At 37.4% G+C, this 26,926-nt stretch overlaps 1 protein-coding gene across 1 annotated transcript; it reads left to right on the forward strand.

Moving 5' to 3' along the window:
- Nucleotides 1-19,263: 19,263 nt before the first annotated feature.
- On the forward strand, nt 19,264-22,467 carry LOC111787713 (trihelix transcription factor DF1). The gene is made up of 2 exons (XM_087121765.1): nt 19,264-19,865; nt 20,490-22,467. The coding sequence occupies exons 1-2, from the start codon at nt 19,549-19,551 to the stop codon at nt 22,063-22,065; spliced, it is 1,893 nt and encodes a 630-aa protein (XP_086977891.1). The 5' UTR covers nt 19,264-19,548; the 3' UTR covers nt 22,066-22,467.
- The last annotated feature ends 4,459 nt before the right edge of the window (nt 22,468-26,926 follow it).

Genomic DNA, 26,926 nt, shown 5'->3' on the forward strand with positions numbered 1-26,926 from the left:
AAAAACAAGTTTATTACGGGTGGTATCAAAGCCGTAGGCTTATAGATTTTATAGACTAGTATGGATAGGCTCCGACAAAAGATGTATGTGGAAAATTAGAATAACTAAATATGTTTAAATATTACTTTAAATTTAGATCAGTAAAACATGTATGTGAAGCAACAAGAGCCCTTTCCAATATTTTTCAAGAAAACAAAAGAATCTTTTACATAATACAAGAGAATAAAATAACAAGAGTTTTTGGTTTAGCAAATTGCCTTGTCATTGGTGCATTTCCCCATAATTTTAGCAACACAAAGCAACATACAAAGGTCACCAAAACTAAAATTGATATAAGCAAATAACACCTAGTTTTACCACTTGAATAGTGCAAATTCACAAAAATTGTATAAAACTATTTGCATACAAGTTAATGTGAGTTAATGTGAGTTATACATCGGCTTCGTTGGACGAATTATATTATGTATGATGACGCGTGCCCTGTGGCCCCTACACGTGTCATATGTATGAGTGATATGTTATACTATGCTATGTTGCTCGATACTCTGATATGATATCCCATGCTATGTTATGTTATGCCATGATAAGCTATGCAATGTATAAAAGTTATGTTATGTTGTAATCATTCCATGTTGTATAAAATTGTTATGAAATCGATAATCTATGATGCATAAATCTCCATAGACCATGTCATGAAAGAATGTTCAGGAATTATATATGCATAATTCATTGACTTATTATGTTATAGATGAATGGATGTTTGTCTTGCATCGTGAGTTATGCAATGATTATAAGCTATCTGGACTACATACATATTTATGTTTCACGTGAATCATGATACTTTTCCATTATGATGAATACGAACCCTTCAAAACAACTTATGCTTTATGACATTTATGTTCTCCATGATATTATGTGGGTCCTTTCCCTTTGTGGTGTTCGACAATAGCCCGTTAGCGAATACAAACACGATGAGGTTGGCACAGGGGGTGTGTGAACCCACTTGGTGGGCTCGTACTCGCACACATGAGTCATGTGTAGAGAAGTACTACATATTCAACCTTGTTCGGACTGGAAAACTGGCTAAGGACATGCTATGATGTTTTAAAAGGATAGGTCTCACTATGTTGCTTATGTTTGCATTTTTCGACCCCAATAGTGAGATTACTTACTAGGTATTTCTTAAAATACTCAAGTCATGTGCTACTCTTATATTTCAGGTAAAAGTAAGGTATCTCTACATTGTCTACAACTCATAGAATATTAGTGTTGAAGGTCAGGTGGCCACGTTTCGGGTGCGCTCACCCTAGCTTAGGTGAGATATGTCGAAGCTAATTAATTTACTATGGTTTGTCGGGTGAGTCCTAGATCAATCCCGAAAGAAGGGTGAAGGAGACCCCAAATAGGATAGCCTCACAACCATTGGGCAGTTGTTTTTTCATGGTTATGTTGTGAGTCTCAAAGACCGAAGGAAGGTCAAGAGTAGGATAGCTCATAAATAGTGCGCATTTTTCGTATTCATTTAGAAGCACGTATTTCCAGTGGGTTCATTAGGAGCGAGTGTGGAGTTTGGATCATCATGGAGGACGATGTCGAGATTAAGTGGGGGGAGAGTCTCACAATCCATGGAGCGATTGTGCCTCCGAGAAAGTCATTGAAAAATATGACTAGTTTAAGTGGGGTAAAATGTCACAACCATACTATGAAGAGAGTATACTGTGACCCTCACATTGTGATAATCAAAACAGTGATCCTCAAGTGGTGTCCATTAGGCCACCCGAGGGCCAAAATAGACGAGTGTCATGATGTAATCAAGGAGGACGATCCATCATCTAACACACCTAAGAGGAGTGCATTAAAGCCATGCTAAGACATAAGCAAGAAGAAGTTAATGATATCGACATGAGTGTAAAAGATGGCTTGTTGAAGGGTTGGGTAGCGCCCTGCGCCTTAACCTCGAAAGTTGGAATTCCAAATAGAATTTGGGCATGCGGTTCTAGAGTTAAGTTCGTTCATATAAAGTATAAAGTCTTGCCAAATTTGGTGTAAATGGGATACTGGACGGACGTCCCACGACACCGTATGACCATTCGCCAAAATCATATCTATATCATCCAGATTGGAAATGCATCAAAATGTACCTTAGGGGGAGACATGGTGTCAGCTCTCCACCACCCTTAGGCTTTGTGTTCTAAGCGAGCTACCTTGTGTTACATGGTGTGTCATATTGAAGGCAAGTGTTGCGAGATGAGTGTCTCATTTGGCTTTCTTTTAAATGAGTCTTTCAAGGACAAGATCAGACAACACAGATGTACCGACATTGCGCCCCCTTCCATGTGTCAGAGGTTGGATTATGCTCTCTATCTCAAACGTATGCCATAAATGACTTAGAACAGGCACGAGAGGGTTCAATGCCTTGATATAATCCAAATGGATGGATTTTTAGAATGTCCTGATGATATGAACGATACGAGTCTTTTCTCGATAAGCATGACTGAGTGAGCTATGATGGTGATGATATTTTGAAACTTGGGATGGCATCATTACTTGAAGCCCATGTTAATTAGAAACCAAGGTGAGAATATGATATGCGATGTTGAACATGAGAGACTTCGCCCAAGTAGATGCAAGGTCGAGTTTAATGACTTGGGCTAGTGTAGAGACATCTTGATAGAGTCACAGACGCTTGAACATGCACACACGGGCAGCGTATGTGGCCAATCTATCTTGGATTTTGCACGAGTTGTGTTCAATTGGCAAAGACGAACCTCATTTAAGGTCTGATAAAGCCAAAAAGACGGGTGAAAAATATATGTGGGGATTGATTTATCCTTGAGACTTTTCATGAGTGTGTTAAGATCCTGACGTCACACAATTCAAAATGTACAACTGTGACATGTAACATGGTCCTCTTTCAACTTGTACCTTGCTTGCTAATTGTCACACTACACTCGCTAGTGCTTGATTCTAACAATCATGTCTTGTAGATCATGCTCATTGTTGGAGTCTTCTCTTTAATGTTTTTTGGCTGAGGAAATCGACGTTGGTGAGAGGAAATCATTCACGGAGGAAAAACGGCGGAAGAAAATTTGTTGGAAGAAGAATGAAAACAAAAGGCATAAGAAAATAACAAACAAAAACTTAGGACTTTACTCAAAAAACATTGTAAAAATGTTTGTCATTTAATTAGACTATTTAAAACAAACTAAATTCTAAAAATGGCCGAAGTGGCCAAAAAATCTTGCAACGTAAAGATTGCCGAAATGGATAGCTAAAAATAAGCTATTCCATTCTACGTGTGTGCGTGTAGATTCAACTAACTAATTTCAAGGAAAACGTGAAACAAAACTAAATAAAGAAAACTGCAGGCTTTTATCTAATAATCTCCTCGTAAAACCTGTGGTATATCTACCTTATTATTTGAACTCTAATCTTTGAATGTAGTTCCTCAAATCTTACCCACGCCAGACTTGGTGAAGATGTCACCAAGTTGTTCCTCTGTTCGGATGAAGTCAATCTTAATAAGCCCCTGATCTACACACTCTTGGATGTAATGGAACCTGATCTCTATGTGCTTGCTCCGGTCTTGCAAAACTGGGTTTTTGGTCAAGGAGATCGTAGCTTTATTTTCCACGTAAATCATTGGTGGATCGCCTTCTCTTTCGATGAGTTCTTCCATCAGTCGCGCAAGCCAGACCCCTTGTGTTGCCACCATCGAAGCGGCAACGTACTTTACTTCATAAGAAGACAAAACAACTACCTTTTGTTTAGTTGATGGCCAGCAGATCGTGTTGCCTGAGAGGAAGTAAATCTTCCCTCTGGTGCTCTTACGATCATCAACGTCTCCGGCCATGTCAATATCATTGTAGCCAACCAGCTCAAGCTTCTCCTTTCCTCTCCCTACACAGTATTTTACACCCCAGCCTCTGGTTCCAGCCACATAGCGCAAGATGCACTCGACAGCCACGAGATGCTCCTCTCTAGGCGCTTCCATAAATCTACTCACGTATCCAACGGAATAAGCGAGGTCAGGGTGTGTGTTTACGCAGGCTCTCAAAAATTCTGCCGTAATTGGTGGCGTCGACTGCCATCGTAGTGCCACCCTTACTTAGCTGGAGCCGGGCCTCCATGGCGTCCTTGTAGCGTTACTGTCTGCTAGCCTAGCTTTGTCCAGCAGCTTCTTGCGTACACAGTTTGGCAGATGGTGATGTCGGCAGTACTCTATTGCACTTTGATGTCGAGGTAGTAGCTGAGCACGCCGAGATCGCTCATCTTGAAGTTCTTTGACATCTCCCTCTTGAATCTTCCAAGAACTTTCATGTCACCTCTAGTGATTATGAGGTCATCGACGTACACTCCTACAATCAGCTGCTGCTCGACGTGGCTGCGCGTGTACATGTCATGCACAGAGACACAACGCTTGAACTTTAGTGACAGTAGGGTATTGTCGAGCTTCGCATTCCAGGCTCGTGGTGCTTGTCGAATCCCATTGAGTGCCTTGTGCAGGCCCAGTATCTTGTCGGGTTGTCGTTGTCCAGGAAGCCAGGTGGTTGTCGGATGTAGACCGTCTCTTTCAACTCTCCGTTGAGGAAAGTGGACTTCACGTCCACGTGGTGGACCTCCCAAGAGCAATGTGTCGTGATTGCCAGCAATAGGTGGACGGATTCCAACCTTGCCACCGACGCGAATTCTTCTTCGAAATCCACTCCTTGCTTCTGGACGTAGCCCTTCGCCACCAGACAGGTCTTGTGCATCACAACTTGTCCCTCTATGTTCCGCTTTAGTTTGAATACCCATTTGAGCCCTATGGCTGGGTATCCTGATGGCATGTCCTCCAGCACGGATTCCTTTCTGCTTCGGTGAAGGATTTCGATTCATCCGGTGCTGATGGCATGCAGTTCAGCCACTTCTTCTTCGAGCTCGCGTGCTGCCAGTCCCGGTGGTTCACCTCCTCCTAATAGATCTTCAATCCTCTGGTATCTAGCCGCAAAACCATCATCGTGATCAACATTCGACGTCGAGTCTGCAGTACGTGGTGTTGCGAACTCCACTGGTTCAGGGGGCGTAGCAGGAGTTGTGGTTGGTGTTGGCGTAGGCATGCCCGGTGCAGTTGCTGGTGGCGGTGACAGTGCCCGATGCTGTGCTCCTCCTTCTCCCAGCTCGATCACGAGGTATTCCACCGTGAATTGATTTGGGTTTTGGTCAGCCTTGGTCACGTCGTTCCACCGCCAGAAGGTGTTCTCATCGGAGACGACGTCTTTCGACACGTGAGCTCGCCCTCCCGCAGGATCATAGAGTCTGTATGCCTTGCTCCCGAGTTCGTAGCCGATGAAGATGACCTTTAGCCCCTTGAGATTGAGCTTGGCGATGGTGGGATGCGTGACCTTCATGTATGCGACGCAGCCGAACACTCAGAGATGATATACCGCTGGCTTCTTGTTGTACCAGGCCTCGTGTGATATCTTCCCATCATCGGAATTAGGGACATCGGTTTAGGTGGTCTTTCTTCCTGTAGTTCGAGCACTGGATTGGCCCGTCATTAGTTGACTCCTTTTGATCACCTTCTTCCTCGCGCATGCGCCCGCGAGCTCAGGTGGGCTTTCTTCCCGCAGTTCGAGTATTAGATTGGCCTACCATCAGTCGACGTGCCCAATCCAGTGCTCAAACTTAGCGCATCAGTCTTATCCGACGTCTCCAATTCTTGAGAGGTCCACTACATGGACGTGAAGCCCGCTTTCCTCAATGGAGAGCTAAAGGAGACCGTCTACATCCGATAACCACCTAGCTTCCTGGACAACGACAACTCTAGTAAGGTACTGCGCCTGCACAAGGCACTCTACGGGCTTCGGCAGGCACCACGAGCCTGAAACGCGAAGCTTGACAGTACGCTGCTATCGCTGAAGTTTAATTGTTCTGCCTCTGAGCATGACATGTACATGCACGGCCACGGCGAGCAACGGCTGATTGTGGCAGTGTATGTCGACGACTTAATAATCACTAAAGGAGACATGGAAGTTCTTGGAAGATTCAAGAGGGAGATGTCAAAGAACTTCAAGATGAGCAATCTCGACGTGCTCAACTACTACCTCAGCATGGAAGTGCAACAAAGTACTCCCGAGATCACCATCTGCCAAAGTGCGTACACAAAGAAGCTGCTGGACATAACTAGGCTAGCAGACAGTAATCTTACAAGGACGCCAATGGAGGCCCGGCTCCAGTTAAGGAAGGTCGGCACTACGATGGCAGTCGACGCCACCAATTACCGCAACATTGTCCTGAGCCTGCGCTATCTAGTAAACACACGCCTTGACCTTGCTTATTTCATTGGATACGTGAGTAGGTTTATGGAAGCATCTTCGAAGGAGCATCTTGTGGCTATCAAGTGCATCCTGGGCTGTGTGGCTCAAACCAGAGGTTGGGGTGTGAGATATTGTGCAAGGAGAGGAAAGGAGAAGCTTGAACTGGTCGGCTACAGTGTAGTGACATGGTCGGTGACGTTGATGATCGTAAGAGCACCAGCGGAATGATTTATTTCCTCTCAGGCAGCGCGATCTACTGGCAATCAATTAAACAAAAGTAGTTGTAATGTCCTCTTGCAAAGCAAAGTATATCGTCGCTTCGACGACGGCCACACAGGGGGTCTAGCTTGCGCGACTGATGGAAGAATTCATCGAAAGAGAAGGCGATGCACCAATGCTATACGTGGACAACAAAGATACGATCTCCCTGGTAAAAAATCCAGTTTTGCACGACCGGAACAAGCACATTGAAATTGGATTTCACTACATCTAGGAATGTGCAGATCAGGGGTTCATCAAGATTGATTTCATCTGAACAGAGAAACAGCTTGGAGATATCTTCACCAAATGTCTGGCGCGGGTGAAATTTGAAGAACTTTGCCCGAAGATTGGAGTTCAAACAATAAGGTAGTTATATATCACAAGGCTTTAGGAGGAGATTGTATGATAAATCCCTTTTTAAGTTAAAAGTCATTCCTATTTTTTAGTTAAAGCCACACAATTAAAGTTAGTGGAATGTCCACGTCGAGTGGAATGAATTTAATTGAGTTGCCACTCCTTTCCATTTTTAGGATATAATTGTTATTTAAATATCTCAATTGAATGAGAAAAAAGATCATCGGGTCTTCAGCGCAAAATCTAAAATATTCTCTCTCTCTTATGTTTTTTTTTTTGTTATTTTCTTCTTCCAACATTTTCCTTCGATTTTTTTTCTCCGTCAACGATTTCCTCCGATTTTCTCAGTAAAAAACATCAGGCGTGTACGTTGATGACCTATTCGTCACTGGTACAAGTGTTGAAGGTATCAAAAAGTTCAAGAAACAAATGATGAACGAATTTGAGATGACTGATATCGGGTTACTGACGATATTGAAGTGAACCAAAGGAAAGATTGCATCGTATTAAAACAATCTGTTTGTTCTAAGAAGTTGTCACAACAATTTAAGTTGACAAAGTGCAACTCGACCAAGTATCCCATGGAAGCAAAGTTACAACTCAAGAAAGATGTCGAAGGAAGCTTGGTGAATTCTATTGAGTACAGACGCATCATTGGAAGTCTAAGACGTTTGACTCATACTCGCCCGGACCTTTCATATGTTGTTTGAATAGTAAGTAGGTACGTGGAAAAGCCCACTATGATGCATCATCAAGCAGTAAAGCACATTCTACACTATGTGAAGGGAACCACAAGCTATGGGTTGAAGTATCAAAGAGGTTCAGATCCTGAAGAACTAGTTGATTTTACCGATAGTGGTTTAGCTGGAGACATTGACGATAGACAAAGCACTGCATGAATGACATTCTATCTCAATAAAATTTGATCTCTTGGCAATTTCAGAAGCAGCGAACTCTGACACTATCTTCTTGTGAGGCCGAGTTCATCAAAGCAACTGCGGCATCGTGCCAAGCATTGTGGCTGAGAAATCTGTTGAGCAAAGTGACTAGAAATAAACTTAAGCTGGTAACTCATTATGTCGACAAAAAATCTGCGATTGCACTGATGAAGAATCCAGTATTTTACGGACGTAGCAAACACATTGACACTCGCTTCCACTTCATCTGTGAGTGTGTTGAGAAAAGACAAATTGTTGTGAAGTTCGTATGCACTAGAGAGCAACAGACAGATATTCTAACCAAGGTCCTAACAAGGGTTAAGTTTGCAGATATGCAGGAATTGTTGGGAGTGAAGAATCTCGAACAAATCAAGTTTACGGAGGAGATTATGAGCTAATAAACTTGAGCTAGTAGAATAAGTTACTAACTTATATAGTAACTTTAGGATTGTTAGTGGACTTAGTAGAACAAGTTACTAACTTATGGAGTAATCTGAGGAGAATTGTTAGTAGACTTAGGAGAATAAATTACTAACTTAGAGAGCAACTATAGGATTGGTAGTAGTTGCCAAATTGTGGACCAAGTTTTGTACTTTAATTAGGAAGATTGTTAGTGATTCTTAACTTGAGGAGAAAGATTAGGAAAATAGATAGTGCTTTCTCCCCTATAAATACTAATGAGATGTATGGTCATTTCACTACAACAACAACTACGAGAATTGAAAAGCCAAGTTCTGAAGGTTACTTTGTTCCAAAAGATTTCTCTCCTCAAGTTTTTTCCTTTGCTTATTTTATTTGTTTCAACATATTTCGATCGTGGTTATAATCTATCAGTAGGATGAGGTTGAATTCAGGTCTTTTGATGCCTTTCTAACTGATCTCAATACTGAGGAGTCTTTTCTAATATGCTAGGAATTGTTGAAAACCACTTCTCGGTTCGTTGACCCCTTACGTCTTCTCTGTCAGAGTCTCTCATACTTTCTTCACTAAAAAATTCTTCTTCTTTGCGTGAGGTCATTCCACCTCCTTATGCTTGATATCTTGTTCATCGAGATAGCAATGTTTCTAGTTACTGAATGTGGACAACATGGCTAGTCCAAATCCATGGGAGAAATTGGATCTTATATGATGTCAAACTGATCTTGTGGATAACTTTGACTGGTCCATAGTATTTTCGCACCAGTCTTTGGTTCATGTTGCTTTGAACTCATAGTTGATATGACCTCAACTTGATCAAAACTCTCTCTCCGTCTTGAAATTGACGTGGTCGATGCTTCCGACCGACCCTTCTATTCATTTGTGTTTATGGTATTTCTATGTGAACATGTGTTGCTCCAGAGGTTTGTCTCTGTCTCCCTACTTTAGAAAAGGTATTTGGTGTCTCTCCCCAGCATTTGGGTGATCATTGATAAAAGTCTTTGCAGGTCTAATGAACCTAACTGTCAATAAGTCATTTAATTGTTTGTAGAATTTAGCTAGCGTAGATTGAGTTGTATGATATCTGTTTGTGGCCGGCGATGTTTTCCTTGACAAAAAATCAATCTTATGATTTATCTCCCCAGGTGGGGATAAACCCTTTGCCTAACCTTCTGGCTTTACGTCATGATGTCCCTCTAGTGGCCAAGGGATTTTTGTTAGGTCTGGCTCACTCGAGCTCCCCTCTTTGACAGTAGCAATGGCAACGAGCGTAGATTCATCATGGGTAAGATCCTTTCTCAACTGTAGTGTCGACATAATTTTTACCCCTTTTGGTTGACTGTTTGTTTGAATGATCATCGGTTAGACCTTGTTACTACAAAGGATTTTGCTAGGGGCATGTGACTGACTTTGCGTTTTAGGAGGAAGTCCATCCCTAACCTGATGTTGAAGCCATCCATTTTGACTATCACAAAGTTGGTTTATCAAGTCCAAATCCCCAGCTTGATCGAAGTTCTATTTGCAACTCCTAAGACAGTTAAAGCTACCAAATTTATGACCTTATCTTTCCTGTATCTCAATACCAAAGACAGTTCAAGCGTTTTGCTTTTGTCTTTGTCATGAAGGTGTGAGCGACTCCAGAGTCAACAATAATGTTTCCGACCACCCTATGATTAAACCAAGCCTCGACATACGTAAGATTATGTTCCACTATCTCCTCTATCTCTTCCACTAACAAGTAGTTTAGAGCCCTATGTGGGGGTGTTCGAGATTTTCAACTAATGGTATTTTTGCTTCTACTGTTTCATACTCAACTTCTAAATTCACTCTAGTTTTTGCTTAGAAGGCATATAGTGTCGCCTTTATGGGTATTCAGATTCTCGATGGGTCCCACCCTTGCATGTGCAGCAAGACAAGGAGCCTTGATCATGACTATTCTAGCTATGAGGTTTCTGCCATTCAGTTATACCTCTCTGTTGGGAGGACTTGCTTTCCCCTCCTCTGTAAGTCTGTCACCTCCCCCACCCTTAGGGAGTTGGGTCAGTAATTTCTACTACCCCCACTTACGAAAGCATGGTTTCACCTTTTGTCTTGGGATTGATCATTGCTAAGGTCAAATAGTCGTTCGATTGTCGCATAAGTCATGAAAAGGTCTTAAACTCTTTGTTCATAAATTTTGGCCTTTGCTGACAGCTTTAGCCCCTCAACAAAATTGAAGAATTTAAAAATCCAACATAAACCTAGAAAATCTCTTAACGTAGGTTCGGATATTCTCATTATGTCTCAACTCTCTTAACTTCTTCTTTGTCAGAAATTGCCCACGATTGAAATATGTCGAAACAAATAACGAAACAAATAACTAAAGCATGAAGAACAACTTGAGGGGAGAGAACTTTTAGATAGAAGAACCTTAAGTACTTATGCTTTTCAATTCTCTTTTTTTGTTGTGAAAATAACATACATCTCATGAGTATTTATAGTGGAGATTGCACAACCGATCTCCTAAACTTTCTACTCAAGTTCCTAAACTTTCTCCTCAAATTAAGCAAACAAATCTTCCTAATCGATCTCCTAAACTTTCTCCTCAAATTCTTAAACTTTCTCCTCAAATTCTTAAACTTTCTCCTCAAATTCTTAAACTTTCTCCTCAAACCTCAAATTCTTAAACTTTCTCCTCAAACCTCAAATTCTTAAACTTTCTCCTCAAACCTCAAATTCTTAAACTTTCTCCTCAAATTCTTAAACTTTCTCCTCAAATTAACCAACTACTCACAAATCTTACTAATCGATCTCCTAAACTATCTCTACTTTCTCCTAAAAATTAACTAACTACTAAAAAATCTTACTGATTAAATACTAACAATTTTCCTGAATTTGTTCAAATCAACAACTACTAAATAATTATCTTAAAATTGCTCTAGTTTAATAACTTCTTTTGCTAAGTCAAGCTTATTAACTCACATTCTCCTCTATAAGCTTGACTTTGCTCGATATTCTTCACTTTGAGAAACTCTCGCATGTCTGCAACTTTAACCCTTGCTACAGTATTGGTGAGAATGTCTGCACGTTACTCTCTAATTTCAACTTTGTTTGGTCCTTGGTCAACTTTATCTTCTTCGGAAGAAATTTTAATTTTGCAACATGCATTTTCTTCCACTTCTCTCTTCTGTGCAGAGAATTTATTGTCAGGCTTACATCTAGAAAATCTTGTGGCGTACTCTTCTATTTTTCAACCTTCTTTTTAGGCCTACCTATAGGTTTTTTTTGGTTGAGAATGCAAGTTTGAAGTCTCATTTTTTCTTACGCCCGGGTGGTCTTCGTCTAGCCTCCTTGGTTGGATGATAAGTCTAATGAAACACATCGAGTTGTAGGTTGCACTTCGCTAATTGAAGCAGCCTCTGCTTGCTTCTTGGATTTATTTTTCGATTCCTTTTTCTCATGACCCGTTGGTTTCTTCACTTTTTTGCTGCCAACGCCAATAGATACTTCTGGAAGATGTTGGTAGTCTTTCAATAGTATCTTCTATAGGCAATTTTGCGACTGTTTACCTTCATCAATAGGGCTCCGTTTCGGTCGTATATCTTGAGGAACATGCTGACTATCTTCACTCTGCTACCTTCTTTTGTCATTTGACCAAGGCTAATAATATTGCTCTTCAAACTCGGGATGTAATACACCTTGGTCAATAGACATTGATCACCATTTTTACACTGGAACAAGATAGATCCTTTACCTTGGATCGATACAGTTGATCTGTCGCAAAGCTTCACGTTTCCAAGGAACTTCTCAACAAGCTCCTTAAACTTTTCTCGATCTCCGGTCATGTGGTTGCTCGCTCTGTTGTCTAGGTACCACATGCTGGTTTCCACTTGGTCAAATGATATGCAGGAAGCTAGGTGGAGGGGTTCACCAAAACCTTCCCTTCACTGAGCATCAACAGGTTGGACATTTTCTCGGTCACATCAATGTGGGCTCTTCATCATCTGAGAACATGAGGTTTGCCCCCTCATCGCACTCCATGTTGCAGCACTCCCGCATAATGCCCATATTTTCCACAAGAGTAACACTTGATCATACTCTTGTTCTTTTGAGGGTTAGCATTTTCATGGGTTTGTGAGGTATTGTCATGACCTCCTCTACCACCACGTCCGCGGCCACGTCCATGACCTCTTTTTTCTTTGTTATGGCTGCCACGTCCGCTCGTACCTGAAAAAGAAGAGTCATTTGCATCTTTATTTTTCGTTCGTGCAAGTCACTCCTCATGTGAGTAAGAGGTATTTCTCCTCCTCTTTGTCTTCGTAGTCACGAAGTCTCTCCTCATGGACCTTAAGACGACAAATGACCTCCTCAACTGACATGTTCTTGAGATCATTGAACTGCTCGATGGAGGTAACAATCTGTATGATCTTGGTGGAACAGCTTGAAGGAACTTCTTGATGACGGAGATCTCCTCCACCACGCCTAATGAATGGATACTGCTGACGATCGTCGTTAACTTCATGGCAAAGTCATCTATTGACTCACCGTCCTTCATGCGGATAGCCTTAAACTCACTCTTCAAGGTCTGCATCTTTTCTTCCTTGACACGTTCCACACCCTCATGCATTATTTGCAGTGTCTCACATGGAGTCCTTCTCTGTCAACATGAGAAGGATGTCCTCCGGGACTATTTGGTAGATTACGGAAAGAGTCATCCTGTCCTTACGCTCCTCAACGTCACCATGCTCGATGGCGTCTCACACGTCGTGTGCCTATAAGTTAACATGCATCTTTATTGACCATGCTACGTAGTTATTCTTCATGAGTAACGGGTACTAAAGTGTTACAATCCCCTCCCTTCCACTTCTTATCGTTGTCACATCTCCTCCGAAAATTTCGTGTGGTGACATCATTTGTTTCGACATTCTAGCTATGATACCAAATGTTGGAAATTTCCCACGAACGAAATATGTCGAAACTAATAACTGAAGCATAAAGAACAACTTGAGGGGAGAGAGCTTTTAGATAGAGGAACCTTGAGCACTTATGCTTTTCATTCTCTTTTTTTATTGTAAAAATAACCTACATCGGATGAGTATTTATAGTGAAGATTGCACAACCAATCTCCTAAACTTTCTCCTCAATTTCCTACCCTTTATCTTCAAATTAAGAAACTACTAACAAATATTCCATGTCTGGAACTTTCTCCTCAAATTAAGCAACTACTAATAAATCTTACTAATCCAACTCTTCCTCATCAAACAAATCTTCCTCATCAAAGATTAACAATTTTTCTAAACTTATTCAAATCAATAATTGCTAAATAATTATCCTAAAATTGTTCTAGATTAATAACTTTTTATGCTAAGTGAAGCTTATTAACTCATATTCCTTGTGATTATCTCAACATTCTTGAGAAAATCTAAGAGCAGAGTTCTTGTATTAAGCTCTCCCAAGTGTATACAGTACATCGACCATCTTGAATGTCCATGCACTTTGATCTCCACCACAACTTTGCATCATTGGTTAGATGCATTGTTGTCAACGTTACCTTCGTTTCTTCTTATGGTTCAAAAGTACTATTCAAGGTCGAATCTAAAATTTTCTAGAGCTTTGGCATCATGAACCCTACAAAAGGGCTTAGGCTCCGGTATCTTTATTTTGTTGAATTGTACTACACCCCCAGTTGAGGTTTATTTCTCCACTTCTCTCATGGTGAGGTTTAGTCTAGTTCTCAAATTTGCCACTTCAACCTTGACTACTCCAAGTGTTGCTCTCAAATTCGTAGACATATACGAGACAATCTGAACGATCAATTGTTGGGCGTTATTTAAGCCTCGATGCGCTCCTTTATCCGAAAAAAGAGCCTATCGAGCTATTCCCACACTTGAAGCCACCAACAATTGTGGCCTTGTGTTCTAGGGTCGAGACCCTAACAATTAATTCACGGATAGGCATTGCCTTAAGGCGGCCTACCATCTCTTTGATCATGTCGGCTTTGGCAGAAATTTCATTCATGTGAGACTTTAAAAGCCTCATTCCATCAAGAACTTCACTCAAGTAGAGTAACTGATCTTCGATGTCTACTAATCGATCAGCCTAGGACTTGCCCAGTTATTTTGCAGTGGACATGTTTATATATTATGATTCAAGGAGTCGACAAGGCTTTGATACCACTTGTCACAATTGCACTCTTGCAGTAGCAGACAACAATTGTGCAACACTTGTCCTAACCCAACGAACAAGTCATCCATGTGAAAGTCAGACTTCGTGCATTGACATATGCTCGAGTCTTGTGTCAAATTTGAGAGAAATGTTTTAGAAAACGTGAGCGATGAAATACACTGAAAACAATTTTAAAGAAAGTAATGTTATAAGCTGAAAGCGAATAAGCAACAACAACGGATTTGATAGCATATAACCCAGATAAAAAGAATTGACAACTAGTCACATCCCCTTATAGTACATTTTGGGGCATTTTAGCCTTGGCGGAGTAGACATAATTTTGGTGACTTGTCATACTCCTAATATTGACACAGCAATAATAAGACTTATCTAACATGAAAAAAAAAATGTTTGGAATGGATATACAACCATGGACAAAACATCCTGGACAAGCATGACCAGGACATTCGACATGCGGCCACTGACAACACTCCTTGTACAAGCATGATCGTGACACTAGTGCATGCTAGGGGTTATTACATGGGGTTTCACACGTACGTGTCACGGGTTGCACGTAAGGCACAATTGTGGGTCAACCAGTCGGTTTGCCAATTCAGGTCAGATTGCATTTTCCAGTTCGAGCATCAGGTTTTTGGGTCACTCTTAGTTTATTGGGTCGAACGCGGGTGAATAGGTCAGGTCGAGTCGTGTTAGGTGACGTGTGCCTTCGCTCGATATCATATGCATAGCTCCTCTCTTCAAGCGATGTGTGACCTCTACATGGCTAAATGCACTTTGCCCCTCGCTGGCCAATGCATCTCACTCCCAATTTCCTCTTCCACCTGCACGGTCATGAAAATTTTGATTTGATCAAAAGTTGTAGAATTTTAATTCATCTTTACAAATATATTTCTTATAATGTATAATCAACCACCGTAAGAAATAATCTCACTCAAAGTTGGCAAGAAATCACAACTTTACCGTTCTTGGAAATCTACTGAAACTCCAACTTCCAGCTCGAACTTCCTCTAAGTTAGTTCACTCCAAAGAAAACTTGCATATCTCTAGAAAAATCGAGGTAAAAAATCCATAAACCTTACCTCATGTTATTCCTTGATTCGTGATGGAAAAGGATGAACCAAATTCCCAAACCTATTTTCTTAAGCTATTGAACATTTTTCTTGCAAAGAATTCTCGATCAAAATCAGACATCAAGCTGATATTTTGAGTGGATTAAGTTTTTTCCTCTTCTTCTCCTCAAACCCTAGCCTTCCTTTTTCTTTTCTTTCCCTTTAGTTTTTCCCCTATTTTCCTTCACCTAATGGTCTATTAGGGCACAAGAAAACCTCTCCTTAGAAAATGGGAGGTCAATGACTTTGATTAACTAGTTTTTAAAATAATTTTTTATTATTTTCTTTTATATTTTTCTTAGTCCCTTCAAAGTTTCTAAGAATTTTTCACTTTTAGCTCAACTTAAAATTCATTCACTAACTCACTCAATAAAATCTGAAAATTTTTAAATTAAAAAAGAAAAACTAAGAAGAGTTATGTACCTATCTAGCTTAGGTGCTATATGGTGTTTTCTATGAACCTAATTATCTTGTATTTACTATATTTTTCATCGTGCATGTAGTCGCGCATGTACCTATCTGAAGGTTATAAATTATTGTTCTGAACATCGTGCATGTAGGCGCGCGAAGCTGACACATACTAAAATGTTTTCTCTTGTGGCCAATTACTAGGGTTAAAAATAGGCCATTACACACACGAAGGTTGGCAACGAGGATAATTAAACTCTTGATCGGCTAAAGATGAGAGAGAGCTTAGAGACGAGAGGGAATCAGTGAACCGAGGGCAAGAGACAGCTTACAAAATGAAATTTCATTCTAATCACCCTCGACTTAGTCAACCTTCCATTTTTCCATCATGAAAGTTTAAACTTTCTCATGCCAATGTAAATCGATCCTATCTGTGTCAAATAAGAAGTTAAGTTCTAAAACTAAATGGAAATAAAGTCTAACCATCGAGAGTAAACAGGTAAAATGGATATCTCAATTTTTGGTTGAACTAGTTTTCCACCCGAACATGAGTTCCCACTTTGTGTAAGATGTAGGAAGTTGTAATGAAGTCATATCTCTTATCATTAATCTCACCATTTCTTCTAAAAACATTGTCATTCTAAAGAATAAAGTTTGTAGAATAAAAAGGATGATTGGTAATGATGAAGGAAGAAGAAAAAAAGCAGCAAAAACCCTTAAAAAGATAATAAATTGAGGTTAATATTATGCGTTTCTTAAAAACTTGTGACCTAAAAACATCCCATACACGACCTTCATTATGTTTTGGAACTTTTAGTTTCTGTGAACCTAATAATGAAAGTATAGACATATATAGTTCCACATAGAAGTTGGCTGTTTCATGATTTTTTGCATTAAATTACCCTACATACCTACTTCTTATTCAAATTTGGTCCCACTCTAACTTGCATTATTGTTATGTCCAATCTACTTGTTTTTTTTTTTTTTTTTTTATCTCATTAATTGTATTCACTAAGTTTAATATAATTTCCATCCAATTATGTAATGATATATATTAAATAATATGTTGTTCTTGAACTTTCTACACCTTTTATTTTTCTTTCCCCAAGTCAAATAATATATGAAAGAGATGATAAAACTTATCTAAATACCATCTTTTTTTATTATTATTATTATTTCAATGCTATTTTAGCCGATGATCGACAATTGGAAGCTCGTCCTATTCTTGATTTTAAGATGTTTAGATCTAGTTCAATATTTTTATTAGTAAATAGACTTTTTTTTACTCTAATAGAAAGAACACAATAAAATACTTTCATTCAAATTTAAAAAATGTTTGAAGCCAAAAGTTATAAGGGCTCCATGTGACCGTAACAATAAATTTATTTTATCATGGAAACAATATAGTCTACAAAAAAGAGAAATTTTTGTTGCATTTGGGTGCGATACTTCATATTAACTTCACTACCTAAATTAGCTATGAGATTTCTTACGTTTAGACTAAACTACAATGGTACGAGTTGGAAGATGCATAGTAGTAGTGCCCTCTTGAGAGGCGAATCAGGGAGTCGACCTCAACCATACATTTTGTCTTTGGCCGAAATTCTTCTCGTCTAGTTTACCTCATGGTCTGATCTTCCTATGTTTGACTCCGTAGGTAAGTTTGAGATTTTGATATCTCGAAATAAATAATTTAAAAAAGAGCTGAAAAATGAGGTGAATATTTTTTTTAACAATCTTATCGGCTAATAGGTATGGTCATTTTCAAAATAAAAGTAATATGAGAGGGCAAAATTGTAATGAAGAAATTAATTAATAATTTTTTACAAAAAGAAAAAAAGAATACAAAGTCGCTATACACTTGTCATACCCCGCAAACTGTATGACTACTCATCCTCCACAATTGATACACACAATTCTATAATATAATATAATTAAAAGAAGAGAGTAAAAATCCTGTGTATTTCAGTACTCCCTAATTTCTGTGTTCGTGAGTTGTGAAATTAGTTAATTTAGGTGGGGTCCACCATAAAGTTTAATCCCATTTGTTGAATTAAAAAATAAAAAAAGAGAAAAAAGAAAGAATTATTTACTGCGTGGGAGGAGGGTAAATTTGAAATCATGTGTGGATGATGATGAAATCAGGAGCGGTAATTTTGATTTTAGTTAATTAATATGGTAGGGTACATCTCAACTGAATTGCCCACCATTTACTTCTACTCATAAATGTCTTGGCCTAATAACATTGACCTACATCTAACTGGCTTAAACCCCCTGTGGATCCCACAATAAATATATATATTTTTAAATAAATAATTTTTTTTTTTTTTTTGTTGTAAAAAAATAATTTTTTTTTTTTATAATGAAATTATGGAACGAAAGCAAAATCTTGTCAAACTACCATTTGTCCCAATCAGTGTAGGCCCATCTGTAGGCCCTGTTGTAGAGAATCACAGCCCCCCACTCCTCAACAAGTTGAAAACTGAAAGCAAGCTGTGGTTTTTCATTTTATTTATTTTTTTTAAAAAAATATGTAAGTAATTTCAAATACGGATGGAGGGTATTTTGGACAATTTGAGAGTTACTCCAAAGTATAAAAATACTGAATTTATTCAGACAATAACAGATCACTAATCTGCTCATCTAAATATAAAATATACTCTTTAGATTAGCCTCTCAATGATTAAAGGTCAATGGGATCCATGTGAGGGGTAGTTCCGTCATTTCACCACCACCTTACCAAAAAAGAAAACCCTCCATTTCAAGGCAGTAAAATAATAATAATAATAATAAATAAATAAATAAATAAATAAATAAATAAATAAATAAGATCTAGATCTAATTTCTTTTTTTTCCTCCAAGAATTCATTCTCATTAATTGTAATTTTTTTTTAAAAAAAGAAAATAATGAACATTTATTTATAATTAAAAAAATTTGTAATAAAAAAAAAAAGAAAAAAAAGTGAGGTTATATGGGTCGGCTTTTAGCTAAATTTAGCTGGACAGACAAAAACCAACTTATTATCATTATTGTCTGTATGCGCAAGCTGTTCAAAAATCTCTGTAATATTTATTATCTTTTTACTAAATTAAAATGAAAACCCTTTTTTCTCTTTATTTTTTTATATTTTCTATTTCTATATAACTTTCTGTGCCACTTTTATTATTACTGAGAGAACCCAAAATACATAAAAGAAAGAGAGAGAAACCCCAGGTGGCAGGTTTTTTTATTATTATTATTATTATTATTATTATTATTATTATTTTATATAATTAAAAAAAAAAACCCATTAAAGACCAAAGATTCCGCAGCTAAAAATAAAAAATAAAAAAAAACCAAGCAGATCCCCACCAGAAATAAACAATAAAAAATTAATTCTATCCCCATAAACCCCTCCTTTTTACACATTTCACTTTAATTTTAATTTTAATTTTAATTTGAGTTATTGTTTTATTTTTATTTTTTATTTTAAATGTTTGTTGTTGTGTGTATTTATTTTAATTTATTTTTGCCCTTTGTTTCGATTGTGCTGTAATTTGGAAAGAGGAGGAGGAGGAGGAGGAGCGTCCTTCCCAAGTAGGCTTGTTATTCTCTCTATGCTTGGGGACTCCACGACTTCCGTCTTGGGCGGCGGCGCCGGAGAAGACTCTGCCGTACCGGAGACGACAAATCAGGAAGATGGGCTGATGGACGATGTGGGTGAGAGCGGGGCAGTGACGGCGGAGGATAATAATAAGACTTGTGGTGAAGATGAGAGAGGGAGAAGTGGCGAAGGAGACAACGGCGACCGGAGCTTCGGCGGAAACCGGTGGCCGAGACAAGAAACTTTGGCGCTGTTGAAAATACGGTCGGAAATGGACGTGGCTTTTCGAGATGCAAGCGTTAAAGGCCCTTTGTGGGAACAAGTTTCCAGGTACTTACTTCTAAGATTTCAATTAAAATTATCAAAAACAATTAACTTTTTCTTTCTATTTCTCTTCAAAGATCTGGGTTTCATTTTCATCAATTTTTCATTTTTCTTCATCTCACTGTCGGCAGTTCAATCATTTTCACTTAATCTCAACTCTTTTTTTTTTTTTTTTTTTTTTTTTTTTTTTTTTCTTTCTTTCTTTCTTGGGAATCTCTAACCAAATTGAAATCCCAATTCAGTGTCACTGAAATTCAAGGAGAGATTTTTTTTTTCCTTTTTTTTTTTTAAGGAATCTGTGAAGTCGAGTTGTAGTTAAATTGGTACTTTTTTTCTTTTGTTAAAAAAAAAAAAAACATTCTTTCTCTCTCATGTAACATCAACAACTGAGGAAAATTTTGCAGTTTAGAGAACAAAATATCATCAAATTTTGAGCTGAAATTTCTGTTCATTATTTCATCAATTTTTTCTTCTGAATCTCTTCTGTTTTTCTTTTACCTCAATCATTGTTTTTACACATGCAATTGTTTGTATGAGAGAGAAATTGTTTTCTTTTTTTTTTTTTTTTTTTGGTGAAATTTTCATTTTTTTTTTTTTTTTTTTTTTTTGTTGGTTTGTTTTTATTATCAGGAAATTAGGGGAGCTTGGGTATCATCGAAGTGCAAAGAAATGCAAAGAGAAATTTGAGAATGTTTATAAATATCACAAAAGAACCAAAGAAGTCCGATGTGGGAAACCAGATAGTAAAAGTTACAAGTTTTTTGAACAATTAGAAGCTCTTGAAAATCACCCTCCTCTCAATTTCCACTCCCATTTATCTAAGCCTCCACCTCCGGCAACGGCGGCTTCACCTCCAACCACCGTCATTTCTCACATTCCTTCAACTGTTCCATCGACCACCACCGCCGTACCCCACTTGATGAACATATCATTCACTCAACCAAACCCCACAATTCACCTCCAATCCATGCCCCCTCCGCCTCCCTTGCCATTCAATAACCCTACCAATTTAGCCACCACCATTGCTCCGCTTTTCCAAACCAATGTCTCATCTGGGGCAGCCGGATTGGGGTTCGAAGCGGATCTCATCTCAAACTCAACGTCTGATGATGTCGACTCGTCGACATCATCCGACGAGGCGTCGAGACAAAGAAAGAAGAGGAAATGGAAGGATTTCTTTGAGAGATTGATGAGGGAAGTGATTGAAAGGCAAGAGGAAATGCAAAAGAGATTCTTGGAAGCAATTGAGAAAAGGGAACAAGAAAGAGTTGCAAGAGAAGAAGCATGGAGGATGCAAGAAATGGCCAAAATCAATAGAGAGAAAGAGATTTTAGCTCAAGAAAGATCAATGGCAGCTGCTAAAGATGCCGCTATTACATCCTTCCTCCAAAAACTAACACAATCCCACCCCAACGACAACAACCCGTCACCGTCACTGCCACCACCACCGCCACCGCCACCACGACAACAACCAATCTCAATATCAAATCCGACACCAGTCGTGCAACCGCCGACTCAACAAGCTTCTACATTGCAAGTTGTTCATCCAAATTCTACCCCACAAAAATTGGTGAACAACAATGAATATTTGCAAATAGAGATTGTGAAAAGAAGTGATAATGGTGGTGAAAGTTATAGGATGAGCCCAGCTTCAAGCTCATCAAGATGGCCAAAAGTGGAAGTGGAGGCACTCATCAAATTGAGAACAAATCTAGACGCCAAATATCAAGAAAATGGACCAAAAGGGCCATTGTGGGAAGAGATATCATCAGCCATGAAGAGACTTGGGTATAATAGAAATGCAAAGAGGTGCAAGGAGAAATGGGAGAACATAAACAAGTACTTCAAGAAAGTAAAGGAGAGTAAAAAAACAAGGCCGGAGGATTCCAAGACTTGCCCTTATTTTCACCAGCTTGATGCTTTGTACAAGGAAAAGAACATCAACAACAACAACGGCAACAAGTTCGACAACGTTATAATCGGATCATCGACACCATTGATGGTTCGACCAGAGCAACAATGGCCTCCGCAACAAGAACTTGTTCGATCCAACTCAGCCAACAAAGATATGGAGAGCGAACCAATGGATCGAGACGAAAAGGATGAAGACGACGACGAGGATGATGACGAAGAAGAAGACGAGGAGGGTGGAGAGAATTACGAGATTGTGGCAAGCAAACCAGCTTCGATGAGTGTTGCAGAGTGAGTGAGAACAAAGCATGTTATGGTTCTGGAAAAACTCGAGCATGGATTGGATCGAAAACGGGGTTCTCGAACGGGTAAGTGGGTCAAGTTTTTTCGGTGTGGAAAGGGTTGAATTGAATATGTTGTTCATACATACACACTCACACTCACACTCACAAAAGTTACTGCAAAAAACCATATGATGAGGGAATTAAGGGGAAAAAAAGAGGGTGTAAGGGGTTGGTTTAGAAATTGTAGAATAGAATCGGGCGAGAGTTATATGATTTTCCATTTTAATAATTAATTAATTTGTTTTTTTGGGGACTAAAAATGAAATAATGTTTGGGGTTTAGAGAGAGAATGGAGTTTAAGGTTTCAAAACAAGAAATAAAGAGACACTCTTGTCTAGTGTTGTATTTTGGCATTTGTGATGTTTCATGTAAATTAAAAAAAAAAAAAAAAAAGTCTATTATTACATCATTATTAAAATTAATAAATTCTTAATAAAATTTATTTACTATTGTTTTTTTTTTTTTTTTTTTTTTTATACCAGAATATTAATATTTTTTGTATTTTATAGAATGAGGACAGGATGAGGCAGTTCATTTGATTCCCTCAAAATTTCTTCTCAATTATTTTTAGTAAAATTTCATTAATACAATTATTACTATAATAATAATATTAGAACCAATAAGCATATTGAAAATGGTACAAAAACACATGTATGAAAATAAGATAATATAATTACCCTTGTGAAAAAACCCTCTAATATAAGTAATTAAAATTTCAAATTAGAAAGGGATAAAGTAAATAATAAAGGGAAGAGAGAGAGAAGGGTAGAGGCCCTTTAGAACAGTGTTGGTTGGGGTTGTCAAGTTGGGAGCATCACATGTAGCCATGGAAATGGAAAGGGACCCTTTGGATACCACAAAATATAAACTCTTGTAGGATTATTGGCCCTACTCACTCCCTTTGGATACCCACGCCTGCCATGCAAATACTGTTCTTCACACTACCACTCTTCTTCTCCTTTATTCTTTCACTAAATTATCAAACCTATATCATTTTATATGAGTATTATGTGGAAATGGACTTAAGTTGTTACGATCTTTAAACTAAAAACATATAAACCCGGTTACGTTTTTATCTAAAGTTTTCGATGCAAGTAAATTATTTTGGAGCATTTTTATTTTTCCCATTCACTTAAAGAAATGGGACAATTTGTGTGGCATTCAAGATGTGGACCTCTAATTGTTTTTCTTTATTTCTTTCCTTTTTTTTTTTTTTTTTTTTTGTGGATAGCAATAAATATTCTGTTACAACTACTACAGTGTTTCTCAATTATAACATTAATATCATATATATATATATATATATATATATATATTCATTTAAGAGAGAAAACATAGAGGGAATGGGCATTTCTATTGATCATAAAATATTTGGAAGAAAAGAAAAGGCAAAAAAGGAGAGGAAAACCCTCCAAACCCTTTCTTTCTCTCAACAAATAAATTTGGGTTCAATTCATTGTATGGTTTCACCAACTTTGATACCCCTTTCCCTTCTCTAACTTTTAATCATATTGCTCCCTTTGTGTCTCCATATCATTCTCCTCCCAACTCGAACCCTCCACCATTCCCTCCCATCTCACTTTTCTATCTCTATCTTATCATCGGGTCGATCATGTTTCATCTCATTTGTTATTTTATGTGTTCTATAAGTTACATAAAATATGTTTATGATAGACATGAAAGTGTAAGTGCATCCATGGTGAAGCTAGAAAGAGGAGGAAAAGAGGAAGCATTTTGATGTTATATATATAAATATAAAAAGAGAAAAAATGAAGTATTTTTATAAATAGAAAAGGGTAAAGGGAATGATGAGTTTATATGCAGCAAATTGTGAAGGAAATGGGAGAGAGATGGGCCACACATCCATATGGGGGAATTGCCTAAGAAAACCACACACACACTTAAAGAATCAAAGCTTTTCCTATCCATCTAGTGGACTCAATTTGGAACATAAAATCTTTTATTATTATAATAATTCTAAAATCAAAATCAACCATTTAAAAAAAAACAAAAGACCCATCAAGTTTTGTGTTTGGTTTTTTAAGAACTTAAGCTTGAAAAGTGGAAGCGAGTGTTATCCACTTTTGTTATGGTCAACTACATTGATAAGATAAGATAAGGCCTTTTGTTTTGTAAATTAGTTTAGATTTTTAAGCTCATAATAGAATACAACCTATTGCTCTCTCTTGGTGTTTACCACTATGCTCATAGCATCCAATACCGTTTCCAAACATAGAATTTGATGCCTTCTATGTCCTATCTATAATTAGTGTGTTTTTTTTCAATGTTTTATGGCTTTTTGGATGGTGGAAGAACAATGTTGAGAACCAACTCAACTTTACTCAACTTTATACTTCTAATCATCCATTCGAATAAAAGAAAAAAAAAATTAATAGAAGAAGTGAACGTGATTGTAAATGAATGATACATGAATGAATGAGGACTACATTCCAATGAGAGCTATCCTGAAGATAGGATGATTAAGAAATATTTAAAAGAATTGAAAGTTCCTACGGCTCAATCACAAAAACTCTAAAGTTAAACCTACTTTATTTAGAACAATTCTAAGTTAAGTGACCAGAAACATGTGGGCAAGAACTTCGTATTGGTCTGTGGCTATATTCTTCCTTTTAGCAACCAAGAGGAATGCATAATTATACAAAAAGAAAATGTTTTTATGAGCTGTTCACAAGAATATCTAACCCCATTAATAATTTGGGGTAACATGATTTTATTCAAAAGGCACATAGCCACTTAGTGTTGCTATAGTGATTTCATCTCATAACTTTATTAGTGGCATTATATTCACTCACACGATTCTACTATTTCGAAGTAATAAAACTATGGCAAATAGATGATGATTTTGATTAAAATGATTAGCCACTAATGATGACACTTTTTCTAATTGTTTAGTCCCTAATCAAGTCATTAATAATGGTGAAATCTCATGAGTTTTTGCCCTAATTGAGAACAAATATTTAAATATAATAAAATGTTATTACATGTGACCATAAACTCAAAGCAAGATACCTTTTTGTGATACCTAGTAGAACATGTAGCTGTTTGTGATATGTCTGAAAATGACAAGCCACTTTATATATTATTAGCCAAATGTGTGGGAGCACATGTCATGGAATTACTATTTATTCTAATTCCATTTTTATCATACAATTTTATGTGGGTCATGTTTGTTTTTCCTTAATTTAACCGACATTTAAATATCTCATTTGCTTCAAACTACATAGTGAAAAGTGAATTAACCCAACATACAAATGTTGATATTGTCTTTATATATATATATATATGTTCTTTGAGTTGTACTATTTATTACTATATTTAATCACTTCGCCAACTTTTGAAAAGTTAATACTATAATTCCTTTGCTTATATTGGTCCAACAACAAACTTCCATAAACTTATACTTATGGTTTGATTTAATAGCTTTTAGAAAGGACTTAATATGATAATGGGAGGGAAGAAATTAAGAAATTAACTTAGCCTTTAAGAATAATTAATAATTCGTTTAATTTTACAAGATTTTACCCTACGAGAAAAAAAAATCGTGAGTAGAATCACATTTCTCGAACTTTAAAAAGGGTTTCACCTTGAACTTTTAAATCAAGTCGAGAATTTAGATCATAGAACTATAAAACATAATCAAAGTTATGTTTCTATTCATTATTGATTTTTTAGTCTCTAAGAAATTAAGAAATTAAGAAATTAACTTAGTCTTTTAAGAATAATTAATAATTTTTTTTATTTTTACGAGAATTTACCCTACGAGAAAAAAAAATCGTGAGTAGAATCACATTTCTCTTAAGGGTTTCATCGTGAACTTTAAATTAAGTCGAGAATTTAAATCACAGAATTATAAAACGTAATCAAAGTTATGTTTCTATGCATTATTTTAGTAAATTAATTAAAGACGAGAAACCAAGGGAAAAATGCTTTGAAAAGAATATTATAGTTCAAAAAGTGTAGAGTAATTGGAGATCGAAGTATTAACTATTACAGTTGTAATAGATATCTTATCTCTTAGATTAACGTTGACGTTGTAAGCATCATTAAGTTGATTTGAATTAGCCTATAATACGACATCTCTAGAGTTTTTAATTACTACAGAAAAAGACACACGGATTGATATCATCTTTATGTTTATTTTGGAGGTAGGTGATGAATTTGGCAGTAAGTTGATAGGAAGGACAAAAATGTTGTGGTGAAGAGGATAGATAGGGTCTTAGGGAAGAGGGAAAGAGATAAATAGGATGTGTGAGTTTGATGGTAACATATCAACACGAGCTTTTTGTACTCAAAACATTAATTAAAGATTCAAAACTGTGTTAGGGATGAAACATGGCCACTCAGTTTTCAATGGGGCCTTTAGCTTTTAATGAAAGAGGGCCACCATTTCTCTTACCCTATCTATGTGGGGACGAAACTCTTTGGATATACATAGGGTTTACTTCTTAATTTGGATTACAAGGCTTCATCCATTTGTGTGTGTTATAGCTTGTACATATCAAAAGGGTAACTTTTCTGAACAACAACAAAACAATGGACCTCTTTCTCTCTCTCTAGGGTTGTTGTCTTTTCCTATTGTTTTTCTCCACTTAATTTGGAACATTTATGGATAGAAAATGGGTCCATCTTGAAAGTGATAATTAATTTATTTAGTACTTTTGTAGTCGACCATTTTAATTTTATTTTGAAAAGTACTGAAGCATTTTATTTTGAAATATAAAAGGTAAAAAACTTGACTTGAATAAGGAGAATGGTTAGTGAACCTACTACGATAAGTTACTAACTTATGGA

This window comes from Cucurbita pepo, chromosome 2, assembly GCF_057944985.1.
Source record: "Cucurbita pepo subsp. pepo isolate OVF chromosome 2, ASM5794498v1, whole genome shotgun sequence".
Lineage (NCBI taxonomy): Eukaryota > Viridiplantae > Streptophyta > Magnoliopsida > Cucurbitales > Cucurbitaceae > Cucurbita > Cucurbita pepo.